The following is an 11,943-nucleotide window of genomic DNA, read 5'->3' on the forward strand; positions in this document are numbered from 1 at the left end:
TGGGTCTTTCTTCAGAATAGTATTGAAAAAAGCAGGACCAATCGAGGTAAAAAAAACAACAAAAAAAGAAACAAACAAAAATAAAAAGGTTGTCACAATGTTGCTATGTGAGCCGGGTATAAAGCTCAGGGTCAAGCCATAAGTAACTTGTGAACTTGATACAGGCATCGTTTGGTTTGTTGTGATAGATGTAACCAATTAATGGAGAACACTGGTCAAGAAGACCTTTTTTTTTACAGCTGGGAACTACTGCTCTATTTTATCTCACAATTTCATATAAATTTATATAAATGTGTATCCTTGTGCCTAGATAAGTTCTTACTTTCTCAGGAACCTTAGCAGCATAAATTGATTCAACTCGATTCATGAAATGTCTTGGTCGACACTTCACCTTTACGACGATTGTTACATCACTTTCAAATAAATTGATATTTTTTAAAAACTTCAGCAACAATGCTTGCGATAGCGGAGGATAGCCAAAAGAATCAATCACAGTAGTTTATTGAACTCCAAATGGTAAAGTCGATCTCAACAAGATGTAACAGATAACGTACAATGACAAAAATGAATATTGTAAGTTCGGCTAATCTACAGCCTTTGAAGTTCCAAAATATATTAGAGCATTTGTTCTTTTCTGTTTCAATTAAATTTAAGTATTCTGAGATCATGTTGCATTTCAGTAAAAATTCGGTATTTTTTCTTACTTTTCAGGTGATACCAACACTATCTGGAAATGGAGTTGCTGGTGACAAAAGAAACTATTCTGAAAAATTCTTATATATGTAAGAAATAGATCTTCGCAAGTATTACATCATCATGGCACGTGATACATCAGTCGGTGGTAGCCTAGTTATCTTTGAAATTTGTGCTTCCGGTTTACTATTTATTTAAGACATATGCGGTGGTTGGGTGGCGGTACCAAAAATAGAACGGCAAGTGTATACTAGCTGGTTTGATGCTTCACATTTCCTTGTTTTCAAGGCTTATGAAAGTGAAAGTATTTGCCTTGTTAAATATAGGTGTTTTCCAGGTCATAAATTAAGTGTTCCTACAAAATGAAAGCATTATGGCATTAAAGTAAACCGGTGCACAGTAAAATACCGGTTAGCGATTATAAAACATTTAATGTGTAGTCGACTTAACTGTAGTTGGTTCCATCAAATATTCCTAATCAACAAAAGCAAACATTAGTTATTTGCTACCCAATTGTATGGGGTGTAAGTTGAAGAGAGAATAGTTAATAAATTACTTTTATTTAAAATTATAGGATTCAACAGTTTTCGACTACCTCCACCTTCTGACCAAATAAATTCTTTCACTTTCATAGCACCCAGGAAGCAAAGAAGCGCCATATCATCAACTTATATATCCTTAAGAACAAAAATTTCCCCTCAAATTTGAGTAATCATTTCTATTGATAAACTGTTGGCATAGCTTTTGTAATTAAATAGGGAATCATTTCTGAGTTAAAATATTTCACGTAGTTGAATTTATGGTAGTAATGTGATGAGAATAATAGACGATGCAGAGTCCCCAGAGGAGATCCAACAGACACTTTACGATGATTTTGTCTTGAATGTAATTTCTACCAGCAGTTTCTAATGAGTGTCTTTTCTTTCTTCGTTCGCAACTATGCATCAAAGTTTAAGAAAATGATAACGTAAGAGTATTAAGAATTAGGGGACGCTAGTACGACAGGTTGAGAAGATGGTATTAGACACTATAAGCCAGCACTCTCCGTGAGCCGAAAAGTGAAGGAACGTCGAACTCCTCACTTTATTTCTATTACTGAAGTTGATCAAGTCTAGGGGCAATTCAAACACAAAGTAGTCGATCTATTTAGGAAAGTACTTCAATCGTGTATTGCTACTAATATAGTTATTTATTAATGAATTAATAAATAGAACTACTACATCGATTCTTGTATTCTAAACATGTTCAGTATTTCAAAATGACATACAGATATTCGAAAATGTTTTACAGTCTTCAGTTGGCTAATTCATTACATATATATATATATGAATTTGAATTCATCTGAAAGTATGGCTACTGATTAATCTTTAAACGGTTATGTTTAAGTTTGCAGTGAGAATTGTAGCTCAGAACAATAAAACTGTCAGTTTACAATTTCCGAGCACTCCCAATTTAGCGAAGCTGAGTCGTGTAGCAGAAACGTAAATGTATGACGTGAACAGAGATTATAGGTGGTGGCTCAGCCTGCTCTAAATAGTTGTTAGATCTCCTTCAACTCACACCCCACTGTCTTAAAATGTGGTCAAGGCTCCTGCCCATTGGAAAAGACGGGATAGTCATAGATGGAAAGCCTTTGATCATAGGCCTCCTGAATCAGGATTGACTTGAGGTTAAACAATATGCAAATGAAACCAATATCATGGCTGCAACTGGAGTTTAATATGTTTTTGAGTTTTAACCGACCACCGACCTCATCATTTGGACAACTAACATATTACATTTTCAAATAAGACCTATTGTTATTTATAATTAACATCTTTGTGTTCTCAAAATTTTTTATTCGCACCTGTGTCCATAATCTTCTATTATTAGGTGATGTTCAATGAGTCACGCCGACACAGGTCATATGTAGTGATTTTTTTTTTTTTTTTTTACAAAACTCCACGAGGAAACGAACGCCTTCATAATTTCGTGAACCAGATTGGTAACACTTCAATATGTCAGCCAATCGCAACACTTGTTTAAAATAAACACTAGCTATCAAATGATCAGAGCTGTAATGACAACTTTCAGGAAGTGAGCCATATTAAGATGTTCAACGTTTTCTAAAATATGGAAAATACATAAATGCAAATAAATAACGAAAACAAGTAAAAATGGAACGAAAGCTCTTAATAAATATCAAAGCATACTTTAAAAATCACACAAACAACAAATATAGTTAAATAATCTTTATTCACAAAAAGATATTTATTACATCGATCGAAGTAGAATTCTTTATTGAAAAGAAAGATACATTTGTATTTTTTATTTCATTGTTAAAATAGCATCAATTATAAAACCACTTGCCAAACAAGTACATCTACGAAATTACGAATATATAACTAAGTATAAACCTTTAAAATAACCACACTGACTAATCACGGCTGAACTATATTCAGTAACGTCAGCCTATTTATATTAAAGCAAGCAAATAACTCATTTTATTTTATCTCAAACCTATCTATTTTTCCAAAGCTATATATATGCACGCAAACGAAGTTTTAGAAAAAGCACGTCAACCATAGCTAGGACATTCAACATATTCACAATGAAATGTTGCTTTCGTAATGAAACATTTGTTGTATAAACCCATCCGGACAGTAAATCTATCTCAAACAGCTGCTGTATTATTATTATTATTATTAGTGAAGCGGTGGGAGAGGGTGGGAGTGCTCATAACTTAGGTCTTTATTAATTACATTTATAGATATACAGCTATAGTAGTATATATGATCGTATGTAGTAATGTTAAAATTTGTACACCAATTCAAGATTTGTTATACAACATCCATTTTTACTGTTTGTTTTTTTTCGTATCAAGCAGTTGTACAGAACATCTTCTTAGAAGTTATTTATTTAGCAAACAAGGCCTCAAAAATAAGTTTCTGGGAAGCAATAAAATAACCTTTATTACTACAGGGTAGTTGCATGGCCTAGTGGTTAGGGTGTTGCATTCACGATTGGAAGATCGTGGTTTCGATTCCCGTACTGGGCAGTGCGTTGTGTTCGGGTGAATACCTCATTTCATGTTGCTCTAGATCGCTCAGCTGTAAATAAGTTACCCTGAAACGGGCTGGTGTCCCATTCAAGAGGGAATGTTGTGATCTCGCTCACCTATACATCATGGAAATCGGCTAACCGACCCTATGAGTCATAATACGCGAGACAGTGATGTGCAGGGGTTGATGTTGATATAAGAGGATATACACAAAGTGTTGATAGTCTCCTCTTGACTGATTTCCAGACAGTTAGTCGGATCAAGGTGAATGTTTTCAGTAAGATGTGTCAATGTAAGATGTCAAGGCCAATGGTAACTGGATCGGTGTTTGATTCAAGATGAACCTTATGTCAATTAATCATGAAAATTAAAAGGAAAAATGTGACCGTAAAGAATTAGATTTTATTATTTTCTTCTCTCCATATTTCTGTAATTCCTATCTTCGCTATCTAATTAACACTACCTCTGATAAGTTGGAGAAAAACGCTTATAAATATTGAGAGAGAGAGAGAGAGAGTTCATGTATAGAACTTTCAAAACTACAGTGTTAGACTGTGTTATATGTGAATTATTTGTTTCGGAACTGAATTTTCAGAGAATGTTTTTGGAGAACAACAGTAAAATTGTGTCACCATTATATTCCTTCCTGGCGGAATGAGGAAGAAATGACAGCCGGCACAGTTTCAATAATAATTAAGTCTAACAGCTCACTTTTTAGAAAGTATAATTAGAATTAACTGAAAACTCCTGCAAAATGACGGCCTTGAAAACCAGCTGAGCAGAACGAAATACTCGCCTAAAATATACAATAGAAGAACTAGAAAAAAGCCAAAATGCTGCGAGATGTAAAAGCTACTTGACCTGACCACATTTTAAACCATTTATAGAATAGTGGGAGAGAACTCTTGTAATTGTAACTATTCTCTTAACAGTTTTAACTTATCTTTCTTCTTTCAAATTCTACAACTGCAACGCGTGGGCGTGTATGATTTTCATATCCCAGTGTATAAGTGCGATCTTTATTTTTGACTTCTCAAACTTTTAATATATATATGTTTATTACACGCACATTTACAGTATAACATGAACTGGGTCACAGAAGAAGGAAGTGGGTTCCTCGCTGATATTTGGCTTACGTGTTAATTATGTGTTAATTATCGAACTGTATTTAGTTTTCGCTTTAATGTAGTTTTCTAAACGAAACCAAGTTGGTACCTGTTCCTGTTGGCCCTATGAGAGAATTATTTTCTCAGTAGAAGAGGAACAGACAAAATAGCTTTCACTATTAATACCAGTGAAGGAAAGGAAAAAAAGCTGATTAAACACAACCACCCATTTCTATTTTGATTAGAATTAGGACCAAACCCTAGCTAGAATTACATTTCCACTACTTCCAATTTGGTGGGGAGGGATAAATGTTTTTAAAATACATTTATTGTAACTGAATTGTAATTTCCTCATGGAAAACTTTACAAGGCAATTGCTTTATTAAGAAAAAAATTAAAAATAAAATTTAGAAATTGAAGAGAAACGGGTCACCGGAAGTAGAGTGGAAGCAACATTATAGAAACCTCCCAAATCAGTTGTATGTGAATGCTGCGACAAGATGGAGGGTGATGACTATGATACATGAGACAGAAATAATATTAAACTTGTACATTCGTGTCGTTCCTAAAATCTAGAAATTCTTTAAAGAAACGGGTTTTTGAAACTTATCCAAGTAAATTTCCACCCCACCCTCCATTCTAAACTTTTTTCGACAAAAGCAAGTTTAAAAATAAAACAAAAAGTGAGAAATTTTTTTCTAAATTTTTCACTAATATATTATTTTAGGCTCATAGCGCTGTATTTGGTTTAGACTTATATAAATATATAACCCCCCCCCCAAAAAAAAAAACCCCGGAAAACTATCAGTTGGTAAAACTGAATTACAATAATAAAATATCAGTCGCTGTCATTTTCTTAAAATAAACGTTTATCTTGATTTGTTCTAGTTTAAATATTTACTCAATGTCTCATTTTCTGCCAGATCAAGAGAGAAAAGAACTATCAATCATATATTTATCATATAATACATATACATTGTCTAAAACTTTGCCCCGACATCCAGATTAGACAACCTTTCTCTGTATGCAATTTATTATGCTTGCTCCTAGAAACGTCAGTCTCTTAAATAAGGGTTGCTGTAATTCCCAACCAAGTAGCATGTTTAATACAAACATCAACTGGTAAAAAGTCCAGACTATAAACATCAGTTGCTAATATACTCTTTTACTTGTTTCAGTCATTTGACTGTGGCCATGCTGCAGCACCACCTTTAGTCGAGCAAATCGACCCCAGAACTTATTCTTTGTAAGCCTAATACTTATGCTATCCGTCCCTTTTGCCGAACCGCTAAGTTACAGGGACGTAAACACACCAGCATCGGTTGTCAAGCGATGTTGGGTGACAAACACACATATAAACGACTGGCTTCTTACAGTTTCCGTCTACCAAATCCACTCACAAGGCGTTGGTCGGCCCGAGGCTATAGTAGAAGACACTTGCCCAAGGTGCCACGCAGTGGGACTGAACTCGGAACCATGTGGTTCGTAAGCAAGCTACTAACCACACAACCACTCCTAGCTTATATTTAAGAACTAAAATGCAAGGCGACGCCCCTCTCTCAAATCCTTCATCCTGGTCATGAAAATCACTAATTAGTTTATTAATCTAAATATAACATTTCGATGTAGTTAAAGTTTTTAACGACTGTATCGAATCCAAAACTTAATTTTTTGGTTATTCAATCTCTCGCTTGTTTGAAGCGAATACTTTTTGGAATTATATTCACAGAAATTAGTGTAGTAGGTAGTTATGTTATTTATTGCTTACTTACATTAGTAAAATGTTGTAGGGCGAGTCCCCAATGGAAATATGTAGATACTCAACTTTTGAAGGTTCTAAATAATATTTTAAAATCATCTTTTAAATTCTCTATCGAAATCTGTCTCTCTGTAAATAGCTGTACCATGATGTTTCATAAAAACAAAACTCGTTCAGTTTCCAGTGGTGACCTTCATTACTCCATTTACATTGCTACCGTTCTTAAAATATGAATTCTGCACCATATTCCCTATCCGGCTTGATTTTTTTAATATTGTTCCTTTGTAAGATAACTTCAATCAATATAACAGTCATTGCTATTTCTCTAATTTGACATTGTTTATACCGGAATTTATACAAAATATTTCATACAAGATAATTGGAGAAAAGTTCGATTCTTTCTGCAGATTTAATAACTCGATTTGATCTGTAAGCTATCACAAGCCTAAATATAATACCCGGCCTCATCAAGTGGATCATCATAGCAATATTGGCCACATTGCACTTTTTCAAAAGCCTTAACAGCGAAATCTTGAATAAAATACGTTTAAAACTACTTGTGCCTAACTTACACCCACAGAACCTAAGAGGAAAGAGAGATACATAGCTAGATTCTCAAACTAACAAATACCAGCCCTCACCCCTCTTTTCAAATGAAGAAACAACAGAGCTTGGATCAAATTACTCTTTCTTTGTTATGGTGTTAGACAAGTTGAAAAAGTTTAAAATCGTCTTAATTTCATTAATCATGACAATTTGTCCGCCCCCTCTTCCATTCTCATGAGCTCCAGTCCTATGAGAAATATTGATCGAGGTGAGGATGATTCTGACAATATTAAAAGGAACCGAGAGATGTGTAAACACTAACAAAACATTAAAATCGACATTTTCTCAATTATTCATAGAAATATTTATTTCTTCTAGTTGGCATTTTAATTCTCTCTGCATTAGGTATGTTAGTGCTAAATTATAAAGTAGTAAATAGGAAACTTGGTCCCTTCCGGTATTGAAGGGAAAATAACATCTATTCTGTTTGCAAGAGAGGTTGTTTAACCAATGCAAGATGCGGCGAATATTTCTGTAGTTTCTGGAAGAAAGTAATATAAAAAGAGGACTAGTAATATCAGCAAATAGGTACTGCATCGCTTATTTTACACTATCGTAAGGCGGCGACTTGGCAGAATCGTTAGCATGCCGGACAGATGCTTAAAGGCATTTCGTCCGTCTTTTCGTTCTGAGTTCAAATTCCGCCGAGGTGACTGCCTTCATCCTTTCGGGATCGATAAAATATATACAGTCAAGCACTGGGATCAATGTTATCGACTCGCCAGTCCCCTCCACAAAATTTCGAACTTTGTGCCTACAGTAGAAAGGATTATGATACACTACTATGGAGCGGTGAGCTGGTAGAATCGTCAGAGTGTCTGAATTCCAATCTACCGAGGTCAACTACGATTTTCATCCTTTCGGTACAGGTAAAATAAAGTACCAGTCAAGTACTGAGAACGATGCAATCAATTAAAACCCCTGCCTCAAAACTTCTGGCCTTGAACCTAAATTAGATACCATTATTAAAGACTGGCCTACTTTGTATTTTACGTACCCACACATGAAATCAATTCCCTTCACTGAAACCAATAATTGAAAGTAACACGGTATATCCACTGCATCCAGGTTTATGGCTTTTTGCCTAAATATGCAAGTAATACTTTCATACTTGTAACTATTGCCTACTTTTAATGTAAGGACGTGTTATAGTTACAAATAATCGGCCAAAGCGAAAAACAATCTCTTTCTCATTTATATAATATATAATATATATATATATACAGTTTTTGTGAATAAATATCAAAAATTGCTTCGCTTTGATCGACTGACTCTTTACGATACATATACCAATATTAATACTGTTTATATAGTATTTTGTTCATATGTTATATAAACACAATTCTTTCACTTTTCATTTCAACCGGAAGCTTTGTTCTGCTATAGTTTACTTTAAAAAAAATAAGTTTCACTGCCACCTGATACTTTCCTATTATTTTTTCAGTCAAATGGCACTTGTATTTTCTAATAATCATCAGAATTTTAGATCCTAAGTGTTAAATAACATTTACCTTTACCTTGAGGATATTTTGTTTTTAACAGATAATCTACAGACCTAATTTTACTCCTATTAAGAGAACTGAGAACATTTTTACATATTAAAAAAAAAAAAATAAATAAACCGACAAAAGTATCTACAGCTCTATTCCCTTTCTTTGATAAAGTGTGATTTAACAAAGATTTTGTTTAGTATTTCTAGCAGGCCTAGTATTCGCATAGAGGGTTCTACATTAGCGCTATATATATATTTATATAAACAGGTAGCTTGTAGATATCGGAATAACTGAAGTTTGATAAATAAACATTGGTGTTTATTATCAGTTTATAAGTGAAAATCAAATCTTTAAGAAAAAAATTGATATAGAATCTAAACCATCTTACATTTCTAACTCTACAAGTTATGTTGTAACCATTTCTTCAATACCAACAGAATAAAGCTTTTATGCCTGGATGTTACCAAAAATGGATTTGGAATTTATCCTACCGATTTTCAATTAATACGAACATCCAAGATTAGAACCATTAACTACCATTATTTTCATGTTTTCTCTTCGATGACATTGTAAACGAAGGATTTTTGGAAATAAATTATGATCACAACAATTGTCAATCTTCTGTAAGTCATTCCACTACAGATATCACGTTATTTTAGAGTTATATATATATGAAACAATGATATAAGGAGTATTAAACATTATATTTACGTTTCTCTCCGTAAAAATTTGATCATTCGGACTTCCGAAATAGTTTCCTCCCACCCTTTTCAAATTAATATATAGGAATAATAAAATTTTCGAATTATCAAAAAGAAACAAAGGTGAATTTATAATGAACAACTTTAGATTTCTACGAGCCGTCTCAGAAGTTTAGAAAAAGTGTTAGGTTGACTATAGCTACAAGCTGAAAACTACTACAGGAGACCGTTAACTGAATTAGCAATTATAAGAGAGGGAAAGATGAATATAGCATTTATTAGTTGTTGTAAGCAACAACTGAAAGAGGCAACGAGTCTTTCTATATTAGCTGCCGCTCGGCCTGTGGGAAAAAGCAGCGAAATCTACCTCTATTCACACTTTCATTGTAAAAGGCTGGACACATTAGATAAAGTAGTTCTATTTATATGACCCTTCCCTTAAGAAATAAATAAATAAATAAAAACGAGTTATCACGGCTAAAATGTCTCGAGCAAGACTGGCCTAACGCGGGATAAACAACAATATTAACTTCGAAAAGTGTCTTAAGTGTTTTAAAAAACATATTGTTATTGCAGCTAGGTGAAAACTCTTTGTGGTCGAATATTTGTTTCCCTCATCCGTAAACAAATCATTCCCAGTATTTTTTGTTTTCTTTCACTTTATTCTAACACAAGATAGCAACAATATAATAACAATAAAGAAGAAAGTGCAATTTAGCTAAGCATTTTCAAAACGTTAAACCCTTCAACTGAATGAAAGTATTACAGAAATCCCCGTTTTAGTTTGAAACACCTTGAATATGTTAGTTAAGGAAAATTGTAAATGAATATTTGCATCAATATCTCTTGTTTGCCTAAATATTTCACCCCCATATTATCCAAATGTATGTGTTATATTGTCATTACTGAGTTTTTTTTTTTAAACTGAGTTATTTAATTCTACCGCATCTAATATATATATTCTGATAAAACATCATATATTCTAATAAAAATAGTCTTAAAACGAAGAGAATATCTCAGTGAGGAAAGAAATCATAGTTATTGATTTTAACGTATGTAGAGATTATGAATAAAACAAAATATACCTGTTGAAGATTTATCAATGCAGCTTAAATGAACTTTACAGCAGTTTAGCAGAACATTTCAGACTTTCGCAAGATTAAAAAAAAAAACGTCGATAAAGAATTGTGTAAACTTTCTTTCGACTTTTCACAAAGTTTCGTTTCATGAAACAAAGTTTTTCTGTAAGCCGCCACGATGTAAAAAAATCAGTAAATATCTGCTTCTTTTCTTCAGGCAACATGCATCAAAAACTAAATGCATTAAATGATGCTTAGACGCATCAAAATTGAAAAATACTAAATCTTTCATAGTCTAAACGACAGAATTCTACATGGTACGGCGAAACCTCCATATGTGGCCATGATAGATACGTATTTCCTCGATAGTGAGCTGTATGCACCGAAATGGTTAGCACTAGCTTCAGGAAGCAATGCCCATATATGGTAACGGCTTCCCGTTTCTTAGAATTGAGCGTGAGCCGAAGAATAAAAGAGGCAGCCGGGATTGTTCAGTCGCCAGTTGCTCATTACAGCTCATACAATTAGGAAGGCAGCAGCCTTGATACCAGTAGTAGAATTTCTCTTTCGTGTTTAAGACTTTAAAGTCAAACTCAAACCTTCAACATGTGTGACGATGATGTTGCCGCTTTAGTTGTTGACAATGGCTCCGGTATGTGCAAAGCCGGATTCGCAGGAGATGATGCACCCCGTGCTGTATTCCCCTCCATCGTTGGCAGACCAAGACATCAGGTCAGTTAAAAACTTATTTAACAAATCCTTTTTTCCTTTCTCCCGATTATTATTTTTTTTACACTAGCATTTCAACTTATTCTTTGTTAGCTTAGAACAATTAGGTAGATCAGCTACTTGAACACAGAACTGTTAAAGTTTTTTTTCGTTTCTAGTTTGAATAATATATTCACACTTAATACTATAATATATACACGCTCAGTACTATAATATATACACGCTCAGTACTATAATATATACACGCTTAGTACTATAATATATACACGCTTAGTACTATAATATATACACATTTAGTACTATAATATATACACATTTAGTACTATAATATATACACATTTAGTACTATAATATATACACATTTAGTACTATAATATATACACATTTAGTACTATAATATATACACATTTAATACTATAATACACATTTAGTACTGTAATATATATACACATTTAGTACTGTAATATATATACACTTAATACTACAATATATACTGATTTTTCTTTTTTACCTCTAATCTTATATATACTAAAACTTTTATGTATTAAGATTATAGATAGGAATAGATTACATATAAGATTTTTATATATCTGTATATATGTATATATATATATATATATACAAAGCTCTAATATATAATTTAGTCTTACCAAGAATCTTCTATTAATTTGCCACAAGAAAGCTAAAAACCCCCACAAAAGCTATAATTGATATATATATATATATATATATATATA

At 33.1% G+C, this 11,943-nt stretch overlaps 1 protein-coding gene and 1 long non-coding RNA gene across 2 annotated transcripts in view; one reads left to right on the top strand and one right to left on the bottom strand.

The window, feature by feature from the left end:
• Positions 1-2,909: 2,909 nt before the first annotated feature.
• Positions 2,910-10,938, bottom strand: LOC128251231 (uncharacterized). The gene is made up of 2 exons (XR_008267027.1): positions 10,484-10,938; positions 2,910-7,685 (listed from the first exon to the last, which is right to left on the bottom strand). It is a non-coding gene; the product is annotated as an uncharacterized LOC128251231 (long non-coding RNA).
• Positions 10,939-10,958: 20 nt separating this feature from the next.
• LOC106870394 (actin, adductor muscle) overlaps positions 10,959-11,943 on the top strand; it is a 4,479-nt gene continuing 3,494 nt past the window's right edge. Inside the window, exon 1 of the mRNA XM_014916441.2 lies at positions 10,959-11,209. Within this exon, the coding sequence (XP_014771927.1) occupies positions 11,084-11,209 (126 nt within the window). The 5' untranslated portion in view covers positions 10,959-11,083. The remainder of the gene's footprint in view (positions 11,210-11,943) is intronic.

Source organism: Octopus bimaculoides, chromosome 2, assembly GCF_001194135.2.
Source record: "Octopus bimaculoides isolate UCB-OBI-ISO-001 chromosome 2, ASM119413v2, whole genome shotgun sequence".
In the NCBI taxonomy this organism is placed as follows: domain Eukaryota; kingdom Metazoa; phylum Mollusca; class Cephalopoda; order Octopoda; family Octopodidae; genus Octopus; species Octopus bimaculoides.